Here is a 20,325-nt window from a genome sequence, read left to right on the forward strand (position 1 = left end):
TATTTCCCCCATATATTTTGAACTATTGTTACAGATTAAGGAATGAGAGACCGTATTTATATTTTGAACATCCTTTTTATTTTCAGTTTTTTATTTATGTGATTGAATATTCTGAAAATAGTAAAATTATAAATTTCATTGTCATTAATGATATCAAAATCATGTTAATCATCATTAAAAAAATGGTTTGCAGCCGATTCCAACAATGAAGAGTTGAAGAAAAAAATTTGAACACAATTGGGGTGGGTCCCAAATTCCACTATCACACACCATTTATTACACATTCCAAAATTTTCTTAAAACCCGTGCCCTTTAGAAATGGGACTCCTATTATTGGACGGAGGGAGTAATTAAGAAAGAAAAACATAATTTATTAATTTAAAAAAAAATCGGATAATTCGGGTATACCCGATCGGGTCGGATAATCCGATATCTGAAAATTCAAAATTCTTACTACCCAATCTCGTTTGGATATCGGGTATCCAATATCCGTTATCTATTTTGACAGTCCTACTGAGCGCCGTCTACCCGGAGATAATATAACACTGTCTCTAACCACTATAATTAAATAATGATAAGCATAAATCAAATTGCATGCTAATAAAACAAATCATCCTCACCAAAGAAAATCAAAGTGATAATCAATTAATGTTATTGAGATTAATATAAATTGTAATTTATCAATCTAAATTATATAATTCATAATCAATTTAATATAAAACCGAGCCAGTCATGTTATTTCAATCTTGGCCCATATTTGCATCACCCTTCACAAACGCCATTAATATCTATTGAGAAGGATCAGATGTAGTGAAAAAAACAGCGAATTTCGAGCATGAAATTCAAACCCAGCTTTCGAGAAAAATTGAAAAACTGATTTGAGGTTAAAGTCTCAAATATGCTTTGGAAATGGAATGCCTTTGCAACTGTATAACAAATGCCTGGTTCATTTTCTTGCAGGATTTCCATTGAACAATTTATACACAGTATGTCGAGAGCGTTTTCTAGTGAGTAGCCAAATTACTCTAAATGCTCATCTCACAGAATTCAAGGATCATGAATTGGTGAAGACGAGAAGAAACTCAGATGGCGAAGACGGCTTGTATATTCCTTTTCAAGCGACGCCCTTCAGAAGCTTATACATGAGATTAGCCAATAGAAGATGGATCAATAATTGTCATTTGCTGAAATCTATACTGTAGCTTCTGCCATTTGAGCTCGTTTGTATTTTATTATCTGTTGGCTTTGTATTGTTATCTACTACTCTCGAATATTCATGAAAACATCAAATAGTTCGTAATGATTGTTTTAGCAAGTGCTTCCAAATCTCATACAATTAAATTGAACTCCATCATAAAACGAATTTAAGTAACTCAGTCAATTTGTTATTATGAAATTAAGCTTTTAACATTTTTACTTGTGAAAAAAAGCAAGTACTCCTTATGACCAGGTTGCTTGGTCTAAGGAACAATCCATTATTTTTAAGTAAAATGAATTAATTTATTCATCATTTATAAGAATCAGCATTTGCAAACATGAGATGAACAACAAGGTAAATAAACTAGCTACATTTTATATCAAACTTATTTTGTACAGAGAAAATACAGGCCAACTAACTTCACTGGGAAACCAACAAGAAATAAATGCAGATTGTTTGAATCGAAGTCTTGTAATAGCCACTTATCATATCCATTGTTGTAATTGTTTGTTCTAATCCAACAGAGAAACTTGAGACTAATGCACGAATTCAAAATACAAATGGAAGAAAATTGAGAAAAATATGATTTTGTTTGAGGTATAACTGAAGTGAGGGAGACAATGATGGGGTATTTTAAGGAGTGGATTGTGGAGTAATAAAAAAGGAAATAGTCATTTATTTCAAGGACGAGCCACACGCTTCCACACACGTGCAGAACGAGACACACAATTGGCAGAGATGGTCGTATGTGCACTATCGGAAAATGTCACACATGCATGATGACCCAATCCCTCTAATAAACTGGGGAGAAGCAACCATTCACTAGCACCTTACAAAGATTTCAAAATGTTCAATCTGAGTTCAATTTCATTTGTTACAGAATTCAGAAGAGGATTTATATAGTTCTCACCCTCTCTAAGAGTACAAGTTCAATGTGATTCCTTCTTGACATATACATGTATATTAAACAATTTTACATCCCCTATAGTCGTTATTGATCAGTGCACTCTGGAGAGCTCGACTTAGCAGTAGAGAGTTTGTTAAAAGGAACAGGAAAATAGTCTCGGATGGTTTTCCTTTTCAGCGAGGAAGGAGGGTTTAGAACTGAAGAAGGGCTTCTGGTTTCAGCTTCTGGAGTTCTCACTAAATCCTGTTTCACTTCAAAACTAAAGGACAACTTCTTCTGGGATTCTGGTGTCCTCATTTCTGGCATTGTTATGGGAGTACGGGAGTTGGTGTCTTCGTTGCTTTTTGAGTTTGATGGCTCATCTGCAAACAGTTTTCGCCTCTCCACTCTTGGAAGAGCCCGGACTCTCTTTCTCAGTGACGAAGGAGATCGCATATTTGAATAGCAACTGCTTTGGATGTTCCAAAGACGAACCTAAGAGGTTGCATGAAATTATGTAAGTTTATGCTTTAAGAATGTAGCAAAGTGATCTAAAACTATTTCGACTACAAGTCTAAGAGGCTTACTGTGAAATCGTCTGAGCAAGTTGCCACTTTGCCCATCTCTGATGGACACCTGCACATACCAGAGTCTTGGTTAGAATATGTGTAGTAGTACCAAGTCAATAATTTGAAAAATAAATGTTTCTTGGAGGACAAACCAGTTTACTGCTGTGACTTCTCCGTCATGGCTTTTCAAAACAATAGGATCCATCTGGGGTTTGTCCACCTGCCATATGTAGGCATTCCCATCACTAGAACCACTGAGTATGTGAGCTGCATCAGGGCTGATCGCTGACTGTAACGAAGGAAAATTTATATATGAAGCTGCCAAGGCTGATTGAATAATTATATTGAGCACCTGAACTACATTGAACATAGCAAAGATTTATACTTTCACAAAGAACGACTCAGTTCGGCCTCCAGAAAACGTTTTTATTGGGCCCTTCTCAAGCTGAAGCACATTATATAGGTAAACCCTGAAAATAACAAATAGATTTATGTCAAGCTTCACATTTGATATTTTCATTAGTTTCCTCCGGTCATATTTGAATTCAATCAGAATATGATTAGTACCTTACAAATTAACTATGAAAGCTTAGGATTCAATACGAAATTCACCTGTGATCCATGCACGAGGCAGTGATAAACATCCCGTTTAAATCTTGAGACAGGCTAGATATGCCATGTAATCTCTTTTCCTACAAAATAACAATTTGCTCCTTTTAGTCCTTTAAAAACTCTGATGATAATTGATACACCATGTTTCACTTAGGTTTACTGCATAAGCAACCACCATTGAACAGAAATTTTAGGTATTTACCTCAGTTGATGATTCTGACTTTGGACATGCTTGAGTAACTGGAGCTTTGAGATACCGTGTGTCCCAGAACTTAATTATACTAAATAATAGAAAAACAAATCAGCCTATGATGGACTATAACTTAAATGAGTTACAGATGTGAGTATCTGTAGCATTGTCACACACCTGTCAACTGCTCCAGCAGTCGCAAGAGAAACTTCATCTTTGAGATAAAGCACTGATGTGATACTCATAGATTCAGCCTGAAAATATTTTAGATCACATTCAAAATGCTTGCTAAATGGATAAATAAGTAAACTAATGAAAACACAAACCTTTCCACGTCTGCAGCGTCTTCGACCTGAAGAAGTATGTGCTTCTTGCACTATAGATAAAGGCCTAAAATATCAGCACCAAGACCAATGGGTTAGAGTCTACTAATCATACTGATAACATGTACTACATATTTTTCTTATTTTGCTGATGAATTCACATGTGACTGTGTAAGCTAGCTGTAAAATAAAGTAATAAATATTTACGGATTCTATATGCACAGAAACTTACTGTACACGTGAATTGTGGACACTCTTGGAGCATCTGGTATCCCATACAGCAAACGATCCATCTCTTGAACCAGAGACAACTAACTCTGTGAGGGAGGACAAGACATTGAGTAAGATTTTCTCAAACTGAAGGAATCAGAATAAAAGAAAGGGACCTTCAGAACAATAAATAGTAACTATGGAACTCATGAACTCACCCTGATTACTAGGGTGGCAGCTGATGGACTTAATACTTCCAGTGTGTCCCAGCAAAGCTCTTATGCACTTACGCTCTTGTGTGTCCCAAATCTTAATCTGCCAAAAGTTGGATTGATGTGTTACCATCTTAAATATATTTTAGAACAAAATAGATCATTAAGCTTCAACAGTCTCAATCTGAATGAAACTTTATCATGAATTGTCAAATCTTTGTGCTGTAACTAACTTATGAGGGGTGAGGAGAAGGTTAGACATAAAACAAATCAAAACAGGGATTCCCAACATTGTGTGCAATCTCTAGGATTCATAAGTGATATTGGCAGAGAGGAGAATTGTCTTCTTAAAGAGAAGGGTGACTTACACTTTGATCTCCAGAGGCGGTTAACATATTTGCATCATCCTGCAGAAATTCAATTTAGACTGCTGTCACAATGAAAGCAAGTTTACCAAGGAACATATGCAGGAGAAGTTACAATTAGTATATTTATTATTTCAAAATCTAAATCATGATTGAAGATCATATTTTTTATGAGTTCCTAGTTGAGTTCACAAGTTTAAATCATGAGTAATAAGCATTCCTAGTTGAGTTCACACGTCTTGAGATTAAACAACTTCAGAAGGACTATTCAAGAAAGTCTAGAAAGATACTCAACAGCATAGGCCAGCAACTTAAATAGTCAGTGCCTACATCTTTAAAAATGATGCATATCTACTTCACAGGTTTTACGAAACAAGTCCAAAGTTGGAAAGCTAAGCATACCTTAATCCAGCATAAGTCAAATACAGCATTTTCGTGAGCTACCCACTCAGTCACCTTAGACTTCTCTGCGAAATCATTACAAAATGGGAAAATTGAAATTCAGAACGGAGTCCAAAAACGATAACTTAATTTTGAGAGATCTCGCATGCCTGCATTCTCTTGGAACGAAGCATTATCCAATAATTTCTTCCTCGTATCAGTCAATGTGACATACCCCGCTTCATCGGCTAGAGCAAGAATATGCGCATTTTTGCTGGTCTAAACAACACGGAAATTGCGTATAAGCTAAAATGAGCTTTCAGCTGAAACAACATTTGGAAAAAAAATGTTAAAATTAACCTTGCAGAAAGACAGAGCCATTGGGGGCGAAGGCTCGCCATCGTGCTCGATCGCTACAGCTCCGATTGGGTCAAAACCTAGCGAATCGTTTCCGATATACGGCCGCTTTCTTACTGATATTGCAGAAAGCTTAATCAAAATCACAGTAATAGTATAACAGAACCGTATTGATATTGATTTCTCTGAAAAAATTTTAACAAGAATTAGTTGAACTATACCTCGGAATCCATTGACTTCTCTAAGCTTCAAGTCTAGGAAAAATGATTGAGATCTGGAGGTCTCCATTTCTGCTGGAATTCGAAGCAGCGTGGTGAGGATTTAGCGGAGTTTTAATGAGGGTTTAATTTGGCGGGAGGTTGTGAAGCGGGAAATCTTTAAATTTTTTGCCTTCATGTAATTGGCGGTAATGTCGCAGCAGGGTGTTTTCGTCAAATCATATTTTCATAAATATCTATTCAATATGTTAAAATTAGATGATCATGTCTATTTTGAAAGCGTTCATCACTTAGTCTCATCATCCAAAGATAGAGATTTTTCTACTTAATTACAAATGGGTTATTTGCATTTAAATACATCAAGTTTCAACATTTTTTTTATTTTTTCTTTCAAATTTTATTTTTTGAATGTAAATACATGAACTTTAATTTTTTCTGGTATTTTCCTAAACCAAAAATCAAAGCTGATGAGGTAAATTAAAACTTACATGGCACATCAAAACTACGTAATTTTGATATTATTAATTAAAAACTAACAAGAATAAATTCCACCTAAGTTATATCTCTATTCTCTCTTCTTCTTTCTTCTCCAATGCGGATCTCCTATTCCACCACTCCTACTTAATTCATATTCCAACACTCACAACACAATAAAATAATGTGTTGAAATAGGAGATCCTTTGTGTTTCTTCCCTACCATCGTTCTTCTTCCCAAATTTCATCTTTTTCATCTCTTTTATCAATCGCTCGAAACACAGCATGAGCACAACTTTTATCCTTAAATTTAAAATTATATTTATTCAGACTTATACAAAGTTACAAACTCTCATAGTTTTATTAAACCATGTCTTAACTTCACAATTTAAATGCACATGATCTACCACGTTTTACATTGTAAGCAGAAGGTATTCATTTCAACTAGAACATAGACAAATAATAAATAAAATCTTCTATTATGTAAGGCTCTCATATTTCAAAGCATCCAAGTTTAAATCAACATTTATAATTACTACTTAGTACAACAGAAGCAATATGCTTCACTGCCCTGAGAGCATCTTCAAGGGGAGAAGGTATATAGAAAATATAGTATTATGTATTTACCTTCTTAAAAAATGAAATATACTCATCTAAAAAGTAACACATTCCAAAGGGAGACGGTATATAGAAAGGTAAATTATTTTTTAAAAATAAAATAATAGTAAAAAAAATATTAAAAAACCATGTTTGGTTGCCAGAATCTTGATTCCTTAAATTTTAAATTACTGTGTTTGTTTCGGTATTTTAATCAAACTGGGAAAGTAATCAGAATCCGAGAACAAGGAAAATTAGTATAACTTTTCAGGATTTTGAATCCTAACTTTTCTTAGGTATTCTTTTTTTCCAGTTTTAGGATTCTTACATGTTTAATGCGATTTAGTATGGTTTTATTTTTATTATTATAATAATAATAATTAGAATGTTTTAAAAATAATTTAAAATTATAAATCATACTTAATTTCAGTATAATAAATAACTATGGTTAAAATTATCATAATTATAACTATATTTTATAATAATTCATAATTTATTAAATTATTAAAATATAATTATATAATATACTCGTATAATAAATAATAATACTCCATCCGTTCCAAGTTACTTGAGTTGTATTCCATTTTGAGTTATCCCAAGTTATTTGAGTCATTTCTCTTTTTGCCTAAAAACAAAACGTCCAATCACACCTACTTTATTCTTTCTTTTACTTTACCCTCCCTCCTCTCTCTTACTTTATTCCCTCTTCTACTTTATTTAACTCACTAAACGCAAATTTTTTAAATCCTGTGCCGAAAAGAAACCCCTCAAGTAACGTGGGACGGAGGGAGTAATTATTTTTATAAATTAATAATTAATCAATAGAGTCATAGTAAAATTTTAATTTATTAAATTATTTAGTTGTAATATCTGTAAATATTATAATTATAATACTAATTATTATTATTATCATTACAAAATAAGTATAATATTTCATACTATAATTATAATTATATTATTGTATATTATGATGGATAATCCATATTTAAACTATCCATTGTAATAATAAATATAATAATTATTATTTATAATTAATAATTTAGTAAAAAATTTATATTATCATTCCTTTTTATAAATAAATAATAATAAGTATATTTTTAGTTTGGTGTTTAAATTAAATATAAATTTAAAATTTTGATATTTTTCAAACACAGGAAAATATAGTTACTAGAAATCATATTTCCGGGATTCATTTTTCCAGAAATCATTTTCCTTGCCAACTTACTTTCCCGTCAACCAAACATGGCCAAAGTATAATACCTTCTCAAATACTCTTCTTTTCATGAAAAACCCTTCTCCAAAGGGGAAAGGGTTTTGACAAAATATTTGAGCCAATAAAAGCAACAATTTTTGTGACATTAATATCCTTTAACATCTATTTGTGCTTTATTCAATTTTGCCCCTGCAAAGTATTTGAGCTGATAAAAGTAACAATTTTGGTGAGATTCATTATGATTAGGAAAAGCATAAATGCTTTTATTTGAAATTTCAATTGCCGATCTGAACACATCACATGTTGTTGAGGTTTCAACTTCGAAAACTGGAAAGCACGGCCACGCCATATGTGACTTTGTTGAAGAAGCTCGAGGATATCGTTCCTTATGGATATTCTATTCTTGTTATGAAATGTGAACTAAATGTACGTCTTTTTCCATGTGATGAAAAGCTTATATTTGTTTTTCTCTCCAGGTTGGATTTGTATGTTTCTAGTTTACGTTGATTCCTAAGTTTGAATAGCTTTACGTAGAGTGATATAATAAATGTATCCATAGGTGAGCTTGCTGACTGATAATGGCAACACCAAAGATGATCTCAGGTGAAGCAGCTTTTCTGACAATGTGTCTTTCTTTCCTTTTAAAGTAGGAATTTACGGTCTCACGTCTTGTTGAACAAGGATATATGGATCTCGTTGTGGGTGTTATGTCTGCCATGGGGGAGGAGCAGATTAATGCTCTCCAAGTAGTTTGGGATTGATATGATATGATATGATATGATATGATATGATATGATAATTATAGTTTAGTAAATGATGGGAGGACCATTTACCATCTTTTTATTCTGGGTGCTTCAGACTGGATTATTGATGGTTTGTGTCTGTTATAAGGATTGCCTAGGTCGCAATTGTGTTTCATTTCCTCTTTCCATTTTTGTCACCTTTGAATTGCTGCCATGTTTATTATTGAGGGTTAGGGACAAGGATAAGAGGAAGGTTTGGGTTGACGAGTGGGTAAAACATCTCATTCAACGAGTGGCATGAGTAAGCTGCACTCGATAGAATGGGAATTAATTTGACCATCCTCTTGGTTGTGTTTTGCATCCAGATGACGCACAACAATGCACTCGCCTGAGTGGGGTGTTTACCAACCAGTCACTTGGTCGAGCGGATGATGAACTCAGGCAGAACATCACTACTTTAGGCCACTCAACAGAGTAATGAGGTGTTTAGACTCAATTTAAGGTGAGAAAATCTAGATTGTTTCCACTTTGTCGATTTAAAACTCCTCACGTATTCGGAAATAGCTTCAAAGAATGCAAAGATTGAAGATTCTCATGAATATAAAATGGTTTTAACAAGCAAAGATTCAAGTGACACGCCTTGATGATTCGAGGGCCATTTTTTGTTTCTAATCTAGTGGGCGAGGCGGATGACTGTCCCCAGCCAGTCATCGGGTATATTATGTGGGAGTGGTCCTTTTAGAGCCCTTGCTGAGTGCTCCGTTGCTGCCTGCGTGGCCGGACAGGCAAGCATGTTGGTTTGTAGTATACAAGGAAAACGTAATATACAAGAGAAACAAACACTGGTTTGAGTAAATTACCTTCACTATGTAGACATCGATTCCCAATTTGGCAATCATAGCAGCTTCTGTTATTTTGGTGACCATGCCTCCAGTTGTATCATGTGCTGCAACTGTTATTTCAACTGTTGAAAATACATTGCTCGAGTTAAAAAATAAAGTTATTTCTTGTTAGTGTTATCTAAAGTTACAATGATTCATACAAAGAGGGGTTTATGAAGGATTTTGAAGCCTTCATACACGGAGTGGCTTGGCATCTATTAGGACCAAGTTACTGTTTCATTTATATTTCTGCACTCACCTTCGTCTTGCAGTTTAGGTTGCAGCACCGACCAACTCCCATCTTCGTGCACAACTGCAGTATAAGAGTGAGTGAAGCTGACATGAGAAGATACTCGACCCAGTACGAGGAGTTATGGCACTACAATCAGACTCACCAATTTCCCTGAGAAGCACTGCCCCCGGTTCTGTAGGTGGACGGTCATACACCCCAGAAACATCTGTCTAAATGCGACAAGTGTATAGGATAAACATATAATGTTTTTTCAACGAAGTTGAGGATTTAATCACATGTGATATATAAACACTAACAAAACCTTGAATATTTCTAAAATTAAGAGATTTAGCTCCTATGGAGAACAGATCCAGGATCCTGCTTTCTCATACCCAAAGACGAAATGCAAAAAAGAACAACTAATGAAAGTGTCACCATCCTGGTGTGTCTATATCCGAGTGCTTATATCCTCTTAAAGGTCCAGAATCCAAATATATGAGAGGTAATGAGCAGTTTGAAGTTGGGCTCAACCCACACTAGAATTGACATGTTCATAGATATATCCTGGCCTTAAAGAAAGATATGTGGTCAATCTAGTCTAATGTGATTGTGTTAACGAGATAAAGCATAGATAATAGCGATCAGAGAACCATAGATCAGCTGTGGATACAAGAAACACAACGTAGTCAGGTCTCAAGTGTTCTGCCAGATGACTTATAATTACGTCTCCGCTTAATATAGTGCAACCCTGTCAAAGATTAGAATGAATTAGCAGATGTGTCTCAACATCCAGAAACTTGACTCAAGAATATACAGTAATATCAAACCAATGAAGTATCCAGAACAGCATCACCATGCAAAACCTGAAATATTGTTAAGCAGCCATAAGTTCTAGATTTCACCTCAGATCAAGGGAGTGTACCAAACAATGGCCACAGAACAGAATTAGGACAGTTTGAAGGTGGACATTCATAAGTTTTTCATAGCAATTCCATATGCACTAGTAATGATTAAAACTCACAGGTACAAATCCAGCGTCTAACGCTTTAACCACTGTTGATGTATCTGCCATAGCAATCTGTGAATGCTAAAGGGGTCAATTTCAAAGTCACAGTGAGAAAATAAATTGATAAACTGGTAATTGTTGGATGACTTACATTTCTTTCGCAAGTTGACCAGCCACATGAAAATGGAGACATTCCTATAGAAGGAATACCTTCTGTAGGAAAGATCAACACACATAGCATGTCAAAATTGCAAACATAGGAGGAGCTTGAAAGAAAATAAGGGTCAGCCTATTCAATACTACCTCCGTCTCTTAAAAATAGAAACTATTTCCATTTTGGGTCATCTCTTAAAAGTAGAAACTTTCTAAACTTTCTATTTTAGGAAGTGAACCCCACACTCCTTTAACTCTATTTCCACTACTTTTTCTCTTCCTCTCTTTTACTTTACTCATTTTTCTCCCCCTTCGCTTACTTTATCAATTCTTCTCTCTTATTTTATCATTGTGCAATAAACCCGTCCTGTTTCAAAAGTTTCTATTTTTCAAAGATGGAGTTAGTAGTAGTAGTATAATATGCCTACTAGATCAATTATTCATCAAGGATTGAAAAATAATAGTGGTCCAAAAGTTTTTTAAGAAGACCAACCAATTCATACCTTTTGCTAGTGCTCTGACAATTTCAAGATTAAGGGTATTGACCTGAAAATAGAAGAAAATATGAGATTAAAAATAAGACTAAATTATGAACAACACAAAAAAGGAAAGAACCACAGCCAGTTTATCATAGTATCCTCTAAGAGCAGATAATATGTCAATGCATCATGTTTTCATCATTCTCACTCCCACAAAAATTGGAACAAGACAAGGCCATAACAGGAAAAATCTGAACTAGACAAAGTAGAAAAATGACAGCATTATGTCTTACTGATATCCTTGTTGCAACAAAACCAGCCTTGACAAGAGGTTTGTTTAGTCCTCCCTTATGAACTCCCGATCTGCTTGCTTGAAAGTGGCCAAAAGAACCTGGAGATTATAAGTGACAACAAAGGTGCACGAAGAAGCGGTCTCATGTCTCCAATTCAATTCAACCAGTGGAACAAGACAGATCAAGTAAAAATAACAACAAAAACAAACTCATATACTTTAATTAAGGTGATTGCATTATTCACCCACATTCACCTACTGGAAATGATATACTATAATTCAAAGCAAACATTTTCAATCAAAAGGTATGAAAAAGCAAGCTCAAAATGTGAACCTGCGCCATGGACAACTATAAGTCGTTTGCATTGTGATGATTCTAGTTCATCATCAAATTTATCAACTACAGTTTGGATATTCGTGGATCCAGGCCTCCTGCTCCAATCCATACCATGACATGGCTCTGAAATCATTCCTTGCCTCAGTTGTGATGAAACAATGCTAAGATTGTCCTCATTGATTGTCTCCAACTCATTTTTACAGGTAATTGCAGAACCTCCTGCGTGTAAAAAAAATAACATTGCATCAACTAAACGAAATTATAATTGGAAAACTAGTACTCCCTCCGTCTTAGCCTAAGTGAGACGTTTTCTTTTTTGGTACGTCTGAACCTAAGTGAAACATTTCTTCTTTTGGCAGTAATTAACTCACTCCTCTCTCCTACTTTATCTTCATGTCTCTTACTTTATTCTTTCTTTCTCTTTCTTACTTTATTCTAACTCTAACTTTATTCTCTCTTTCCCTTTCTTACTTTATTATCTCTCGTACTTTACTATTAATAATTTAGTTAACTTAACACTAATACCTAAATTCCTATGTCAAAACAAAAACGTCTCAATTCGGCTGGGACAAAGGGAGTACTATTCAAATGCACGTAAAGATGGACAACTGAATAAAACCTTTATGAATCAGTAGACAACTCATTTTTGTGAATCGGCTGACGATTTAAGTTATATTCAAGGTTTTTAACTGAAGCAGTAGTGTTCATTATACTAATTCGCAGCTACTCAAACCTTAGTCATCATTCAAACAAAGTGAAATTGGATTGCCGTAGTCATCTACCGAATTAATCTCAACCGAGTTAGTAGCACAGATATGATCGAATTCAACAGATCGAAAAGTTTAGATTGATTAATCAACTAACCATAGCAGCTAAGTTTATAGGATAGTATCCACATGAAAAAAATCATCTCACCGAGCTTGACTATGCAGTGAAGTGATCTAGCATCCGCCGCGGAGTTAGTGGTGGTGGATTGGCTGCGCTGATCCATCAGATAAAGCTCTCAACAAGTAGAGAGAATCCTCTCCTCTCCGAATATAATACTTGGATTATTGGTTTTCTATCTGGAAATGACTCCGTTACAAATGAAAAACGAATTATATAAGAGTATGTGATTTTTTTATACTACTTTAATCAATTAATTAGAATAGCATATGCAATTTTAAAAAACAAATTTAATTATGTGAAAATTTGATGGCATAGTTTACTGATTTCTTGACGGATTAAGTTTGGCAATTTGTCATGTTTGGTTTAAATATATTCAGCGTTTTATTCGTTGGTTTGACATCTTGTTTACCTAATGAAATGTTTCGTCATTTTGTGTGTTTATTTCAAAATTGGCTAAAATTTCATTAGACAAGTTTAACCCTAAGGCCATGTTCACCTTCCCATAAATGGCAAGAAATGATCCTCTAATTCGGGATAAATCATAGTGTTTACCTTTCATTGAACAAATTATGCGCGGCCCGAGGAGTGCCGGCCTGCACTATTCACTCAAAATGAGCGTAACTCATTTCTTGCAAAAATAGTTGGTTTTCTATTATACCCCTTCTTTTTTTGAAATAGTGTTAGTCAAGACTGCATTTTTTGCTAAGGATGGCGAAAGCGAGTAAACCACGACTAATATGGAGGATTAAAGAGAACGGGAAAGAAAGGGGCTAGAACTTGAGATATGAACCAATGCCAAGTCAACGATATCGTAAAATAGAAGCCAAATATTCGATAACATGGTCTCGAGATAGAAGAAACATCTCATCAAATGAATCAAAGTTTGATGGTGAGATTCTACAATTCTCTTCACAAAAACACAGTGGAATAAGTCCTTACTAAACGACTTCGTGTATGAAGACACGAATCATTGAAAGATCCACTTGATTATTTAATAACATCGACTTCGATCATCACTCCATTCTCTTGACATTCAACATGCACATTTATAAATACATGCAGGGCTGAGTACATGAGTACTCAGTGCCGAAAAGCAAAACATACATTATATAGTTGTCAAGCCATCACAGTAACACACATGGTTTTTTCTTAAAAGGACCGAGCTTACTAAATTCTTTTGTGAGCTAAAAGTTCGACTGCAGACTAAGTTCTTTCATCATTCATCATTCATTTCATTCCATTCAAGTGCCAGGAAGGTGGTAATCTCCCACGGTCACCCATCATTCCATTCCAGTCAAGTGTTGGGGAGGTGGTAATCTCCCACGGTCACCTATCATTCCATTCTATTCCATTCCAGTCAAGTGCCGGGGAGGTGGTAATCTCCCACGGTCACCCATCATTCCATTCCAGACAAGTGCCGGGGAGGTGGTAATCTCCCACGGTCACCCATCATTCCATTCCAGTCAAGTGCCGGGGAGGTGGTAATCTCCCACGGTCACCCATCATTCCATTCCATTCCATTAATCAAAACAAACATTTATGGCATGACAACAAATTGAAAAGAATCATAGCTCCATTTTGAGAAAAGATGATATTTCATAATTTCGTAAATATTTAATTTATATCTACACTAATGTGCTGGATATTAAAAGAAAGCCCACAGTCATATCTTAAATAGAAAGCTCGTAAAATACTTAGTTACGAAAGCCCATAAAATACTTTTCCTAAAAACTGTAATCTTAACAGAAAACACACCTGATATGCTTATTCTTCAATTCAATTACTCGCTTTGACCTCACTTGCCCTTGAGCAATTTATTCTTTTAAAATAAATAGCGTAACACGCTAATTAATACTTGAACTATTTCTCCTTAGAAGAATGCATGCATCCTATTGGATAACAACTATATCTTAGTCTCGGCTTATAGGATTTTTTTAATCCTACCTCGGCTTCATTACTTTGCAGAATTTATTTATTCACTTTACTAAGTTCGGAGTAATTCTATTTTCTCAAAAACAAAACTCGGGCACTTATTTAATAAAAATATGGATTCTTGGAAAATCTCTTTCTAAATATTTACTTTGAATTATGTTAAGGCCGCCCATGGCGTCGCGGGGCGGCTTTCAAGTCTCTCACTTTAATACTTTCCTTTCCCAAAATTTAAATAAATTTTTCGAAAATTAATTCATCACTTTTCGAGCTCCAACTCAATATTTTCCACCTTCGGAAACTTTAGTAATTTATTCGGGAATTTATTAATCAAGCTCCAACTCGATTCTTAAATAAATTCCAATCCAACAATATTTAGGATCTCGGCCCAACAATTAATCTCTTGGCCCACTAAATTAAATTGTAGCCCAACTTTAAATCCTTAGTCTTAAAGAAACCAAATTAAAAGAACAGCCCACTATTTATTAAATAAGCCAAGCCTCTTAATTAATTTAAAATGGATCGTAGCTAGTCCAATACAAATGGACGACCCACGGTCCCTTTTTCTTTCAATTCAATTAAGGCCCAATATGATTAAAAAGAAGCCAAGCCCAGATTCCAAATCCTCCATCGGTTCTTCTCCACCGATACTTCACTCTCAAAATCCAAAATCCCCAAATTAGAAAATCGGAAAAATCGACGCCTCTCCGGCGAATCGTCGCGCCTCTGCCAAATTCTGAACTTGTGGGGACTGATTGTGAAGGCTCAGGAGTGAGCTTGATATCTTATTTTGGTTCATTGAGGTTTATTGCATAACTCTTTGTGCTCTTGCCATTGATGAGGCTTCCTATGTTATGATTCTAAGTTCTTATTCTCATGAAATCCTATCATGATGCAAGGTATGGGTTGTGGTGTTACCTATGTTTGATGAATCCTCTCGGATGGGGTGTTCTGCCTCAACTCTTCCTTGCTTCTCCTCCACTCCTTGCTGTGCTCCTTGGATTATTTTGTGAAATTTTTGGAGTCAAAGTGGTGGAGGAAAAATGGCAACTTATATAGGCATCAATCTTGGCCTCTTACCAACGGATCCCAAAACTAAATATAGTGGAATCGAATCAGATGATAAATTTTGTAAATAATTATTAAAGTAGGAGTATATATTTATAAAAATATACTCCCTCCATGGAATCCATGTAAAATAGTCTCATTTTTTTCATTTTGAAATGTCCAAAAAAATAGTCTTATTTTTATAAATGGAAAGTTTCTCTCACATATTTTATCCATTTTTTCTCATATCTCCCATACTTTACTACTTTTTTCTATCTCTTTCTTACTTTAATATAAATAACTCTTGTGAGTATCGATGTTTTGAAAACAACATATTTTCCCCGTCACGGCATAATCGATACATTTCTTTTGGACACGAAATTTTAGAAAAATGTTTTAAGTGGATATTTAATAAAACTAGGTGATCAGATAAAGTAGAGGAGCAAATAGATGATAAAGTAAGATAGAGAAATTATGTTATATTTTAACAAAAAAATAACTTATTTTAGTTGGACATCCAAAAAAAGAATACGAGTCACTTATGGTGGGACGATGATGTATAGTAATTTTTATGTATCATCCTAAATTTTTTAAAAAATTAAAAAACTTGTAAATATGAATAATAAGGTTGAAAATTTAAATTAGAAGAAACTAAAATATATTTACTTTATATAAGTAGTATATATTCCGGACTCACTTCCTTCCTTTCTCTATGCTCAGCCTCCATACATGGGAGGTGGGGCGAAGACACGAACGCAGTAGGGTCGGAGAGCGAAGAAAATAGCTTTCCGGCGGCACGCCGGGGCCGGTGGTGGGGTCGGCCGACCCCACCTGGATCCGCAGCTACCTCTTGTGTTGGAAACTTGGGGGCAAAGCCTCCTATTTTTGGCTGCCAGCTCCATCCCTTTTTCGGACTTGGCATAATGCTTCTTTACTTAATTTGTGAAAGTCTTGGGAAGGTATCTTTGATGAGATCATGACCCTTGTTACTTTGTCTTCTCCTTCACTCTTGGCAGGATGACGATGCAATGCATAGTCTAGTACAACTTATCATTTTACCATTTTGATGAAGCTACAAGACTCTACTTTTTGTTTGATCCATTTTTAATACCCTTTTGGTGTATCACTTTTGCAGGATCCTTGGTGTAATTTGGCTGTCCCTTTGGAGCTTTGTGGGGGAGGAATCGAGGTAGAGAGAGGAAAAAGAAAGATGGAATCTTTGGTGTAGCTAGGAAGGGTAGAGTAGCTTGGGATGTGTTGTCTCTTTCATTCACATATTATAACTTGTATAGCATGTACCATTTGTATTTCCATCATTCTTGAAATAATACTACTTGATTCCCATTTTCTCTGAGCAAGCCATTCTCTAATATTTTTCTTTTGCCTCCAATATTCTTACTCTTCATTCTCCAAATCAAGTACTTGAAATTTCAAAGTTGGGATTACACGCAAATTCTATGATTATACAGTTTTTAATAGAAAATTAATTATGCTAATAAATCTGATTTAATTCGAAAGAAGGGATCGAAATTCCGGAGCGTCACAGGTGTTAATTTGGGAAACAGTGTAGGACATTTTTTGACCATTTAAGATCAAATAATCACACATGTGGGTTCACAATACAGTTTGCTGAGGTGGAAAAAATCATTTCAGGAACAACATATATTTTGATTTCTACAATAAACAATATTGAATAATATTGAATTCTATTAAGATTTCATTTCTTGAGATTAGGATCTCGACAAAGTGAACATGCCCTAGATTTTATTTAACATTCCCATTGTATCCTTCTTCTCCCCAAATTTTATTTTGCATACCCGTCGTATCCTTCTCTCCCTCTCTTTTTTGCACCTAGTCCTTCCTGCCTTTTTATACCCAATTCGCACGGCTTACTTTCACATTAATCTCGATCATAGTTGCAATTGCCCAAGGTAAATAGCCTCTTTATTATTACTTTAAAGCCGAGAAGGGTCTAATTGCTTGGTTAATTCTGAAGTGTAGTCGTTTGCATACATCCATTGCATTGCAATGCTTAATAGGAGTTGAATTTGTTTATGTATATCCTTGCGATGTTGATGTAGCCCGTTGATGGCCCAGACCCACATATTAGATCTTGGTCAGCCATTGGGGAATGGATGCACGCGTATCTATTATTTATGAGTTTTGCTATCACTATGTGTTACATTGTTCGATGTAGTTACCTTTTTGTATTGCAAACCTCCATTAAAGATTTCGATCATGGGGTGCATAGATGAGGTGTTTCTCTTAAGTGTATTGAAAAAACTCGTTGGGATCATACTTGGCCTAGGCTTGGAACAAGTCCTTCACGCCTCCGAGATTATCCTTAAAAGTGTTGAAAGGCTCGATTTCTTCATGAGTTTCCAGATGGGACATGACAAGCCTATTTGTACCATGCATTGGAGAAATAAAATTTGAATTAATGGTATAAGGGCTAGAAGGATGTTATTGAAGGCTTGTATATCAATATAAGTATGGGTTTAGGCCCCTATATGTATGTAGTAATTGTGCGTATAAGGACTCTGTAATTGATGATCAAATTATGCATGCCATCCTTTTTGGTGTGATGGATGTCATTACTACCCATCTTTTAATCTAATATGATCAATGATCGAACTAGAAATTTACATAAGTTGGGGCTTAAAACAAAAATATTATTTTAATATATATGCATTTGCACTAATTTCCCCCAGTTGCCCGCTCCCCTGACTACACATGCCTTACAAGTTTCTCCCTCTGTCCGCGGATAGAAGTTCCATTTCTTTCCGGCACAAGTTTCAAGAAATGTTAAGAAAAGTGAGTGGAATAAAGTTAGCGGAATATGAGTCCCACTTGTGTATATTAGGTTTAAATGACATGTGAGTGGAATGAGTCAGTGGGGCCTCTTTATTATTTATAGTACTCCATCCGTCTCGGCCTAAGCAAGACGTTTCTATTTTGGCACAAGAATTTAGGTAGTGGTGTTTAGTGAATTAAATTATTAGTAGTAAAGTAAGAGAGAGAGTAAAGTAAGAAAGAGAAAGAGAGATGATAAAGTAAGAAAGAGAAAAAGAGGATAAAATAGGAAAAATGAGTGGATAAAGTAGGGGAGAGGAGTGAGTTGATTGTTGCCAATAAAGGAAACGTTTCAATTAGGTTGAGACGTACCAAAAATGAATACGTCTCATTTAAACTGGGACGGAGGGAGTAATAATGAACTGGGACTCCTATACGCGGACGGACCAAAATAGAAAAATAGGACTCCTATTCGTGATTATACTACTTAAATAAAATAATCTCTCTCACACCCTAAGGCCCAAATTAAAATACATACACAAACCCCTGAGAAATAGAAAAGCTAAGACTTCTTTTTGAAGACACTCAGTGTGGAGACGAGGATTTAACTTTGCAGAGAAAAAACAACAAGGAGGGAGCTCAGGGATTGGGATAGGTACCTCAATGGGTGAGACTGCTGTCCCAAGGATTTAAAGCTGCTTCATAGGTACCTCAATGGGTGAGACTGCTGTCCCAAGGATTTAAAGCTGCTTCATACTCCCAAGACTGACTATTTATTTAAGGATGGATGAGCTCTATGACACTCGACCACATCCCTTAGGTTAAAATCTTTAAACTTTTCTTGGACAAAATAGAGAGTGGATAAAGGTAACTCTTTTTTTGGTGGGTAAATAAAGCATTTATAAAAGAAAGCAGTAAAGGTGTTACACGAAGGGCAAGCCTAACACACATACCAAAGCTCAAGGGCTTGGTGCGGAAGAAGCCATGGACATGCCCATGGTCAACTAAACAGCGCTCTAACCTAACCCTAACCATCCATCGTGGAATTGGTGTTGGCTTGGTGGTTGGTATTCAAACTGGGGAACCCAAGTGTGGGTCTAAACTTCCACTGCGGCACGTGTTGGGAATAATTGTGTCGACCCCGGGCAAAGGTTTCGTCTAACACGTGACCCCGTTCACATGACCGTTTTTGCACTGAGGGATGTGGTGGTAACTACAAGGCGTCCTCGAACCCTTGTCGTAGTAAATAAGGTTCAATAATGTGCCAATCTGTATATATAATGCATTTATTACGGCAGACACACTATTTCATATTGTATCATGTAAGTAATGTATGTATATTGGCATATAATGCAGCTATTATTTCATTCACCAATAAGAAGTGATGTAAGTAATGTATGTACAAAAGTATGCAAATAATGCACAGATGAATATAACATTCACCCATTTACATGCATTCTACCCATTTACATGCATTCTTTTAAAACGATTGATGTAGCTTCAAACAAAAACATAATGCACACCACTGCCTACAATAATATACAATTACTCTATGAATTTTAAAGGCAAATGCAATACATTACTCACTTGCAGCCTGAGTGGGTTGGCTTTTGAAAGATCGGCCTCTTTTCGTCATTCTGGATCTGTGAGACGAACCAAAAATCAAATCCCGATAAGATTTCCTCTACAAAATCGCCTAATAAACAATTGTAAACCAATAATTAACTACAAACTTCAATA

At 35.3% G+C, this 20,325-nt stretch overlaps 2 protein-coding genes and 1 long non-coding RNA gene across 6 annotated transcripts; 1 reads left to right on the top strand and 2 right to left on the bottom strand.

The window, feature by feature from the left end:
• Nucleotides 1–2,037: 2,037 nt before the first annotated feature.
• Nucleotides 2,038–5,639, bottom strand: LOC125201920 (Transducin/WD40 repeat-like superfamily protein). The gene is made up of 15 exons (XM_048100217.2): nucleotides 5,525–5,639; nucleotides 5,307–5,419; nucleotides 5,117–5,225; nucleotides 4,968–5,032; nucleotides 4,569–4,607; nucleotides 4,207–4,303; nucleotides 4,011–4,095; nucleotides 3,782–3,845; nucleotides 3,633–3,709; nucleotides 3,468–3,546; nucleotides 3,266–3,345; nucleotides 3,039–3,123; nucleotides 2,806–2,942; nucleotides 2,672–2,720; nucleotides 2,038–2,579 (listed from the first exon to the last, which is right to left on the bottom strand). The coding sequence occupies exons 1-15, from the start codon at nucleotides 5,589–5,591 to the stop codon at nucleotides 2,190–2,192; spliced, it is 1,536 nt and encodes a 511-aa protein (XP_047956174.1). The 5' UTR covers nucleotides 5,592–5,639; the 3' UTR covers nucleotides 2,038–2,189.
• A 2,604-nt stretch (nucleotides 5,640–8,243) lies between these two features.
• On the top strand, nucleotides 8,244–9,891 carry LOC148931555 (uncharacterized). Its single transcript, XR_016135624.1, has 2 exons — nucleotides 8,244–8,408; nucleotides 8,914–9,891. It is a non-coding gene; the product is annotated as an uncharacterized LOC148931555 (long non-coding RNA).
• Nucleotides 9,120–15,868, bottom strand: LOC125201114 (isopentenyl phosphate kinase-like). Of its 4 annotated transcripts, XM_048099041.2 has the most exons (14): nucleotides 15,664–15,867; nucleotides 14,572–14,635; nucleotides 12,844–12,992; nucleotides 11,926–12,147; nucleotides 11,593–11,690; nucleotides 11,324–11,366; nucleotides 10,819–10,880; nucleotides 10,683–10,739; nucleotides 10,489–10,524; nucleotides 10,332–10,409; nucleotides 9,825–9,891; nucleotides 9,689–9,742; nucleotides 9,409–9,512; nucleotides 9,120–9,317 (listed from the first exon to the last, which is right to left on the bottom strand). In XM_048099041.2, exons 3-14 carry the CDS (start codon nucleotides 12,917–12,919, stop codon nucleotides 9,222–9,224), a joined length of 993 nt encoding a protein of 330 aa, XP_047954998.1. In that variant the 5' UTR covers nucleotides 12,920–12,992; nucleotides 14,572–14,635; nucleotides 15,664–15,867; the 3' UTR covers nucleotides 9,120–9,221. The 4 variants fall into 4 exon arrangements, with proteins under 4 accessions (XP_047954998.1, XP_047954997.1, XP_047954999.1 ...); XM_048099040.2 differs by lacking the exon at nucleotides 14,572–14,635 and having other exon boundaries at nucleotides 15,664–15,866; XM_048099042.2 differs by lacking the exons at nucleotides 12,844–12,992; nucleotides 14,572–14,635 and having other exon boundaries at nucleotides 15,664–15,868.
• Nucleotides 15,869–20,325: the final 4,457 nt, after the last annotated feature.

This window comes from Salvia hispanica, chromosome 2, assembly GCF_029641045.1.
Source record: "Salvia hispanica isolate PSC_SH4W2 chromosome 2, Shi_PSC_v1, whole genome shotgun sequence".
NCBI lineage: Eukaryota > Viridiplantae > Streptophyta > Magnoliopsida > Lamiales > Lamiaceae > Salvia > Salvia hispanica.

Coding starts and splice junctions, on each gene's coding strand:
- LOC125201920 (XM_048100217.2), bottom strand. CDS start 5,591: ATGGAGACCTCCAGATCTCAATCATTTTTCCTAGACTTGAAGCTTAGA. Junction 5,033..5,116: donor TTCGTTCCAAGAGAATGCAG/GCATGCGAGATC, acceptor ATGATTTCGCAG/AGAAGTCTAAGGTGACTGAG. Junction 4,304..4,568: donor CCGCCTCTGGAGATCAAAGT/GTAAGTCACCCT, acceptor AACTTTTGGCAG/ATTAAGATTTGGGACACACA.
- LOC125201114 (XM_048099041.2), bottom strand. CDS start 12,919: ATGGATCAGCGCAGCCAATCCACCACCACTAACTCCGCGGCGGATGCT. Junction 11,367..11,592: donor TTGTTGCAACAAGGATATCA/GTAAGACATAAT, acceptor TTCTATTTTCAG/GTCAATACCCTTAATCTTGA. Junction 10,410..10,488: donor CTGTTCTGGATACTTCATTG/GTTTGATATTAC, acceptor AATCTTTGACAG/GGTTGCACTATATTAAGCGG.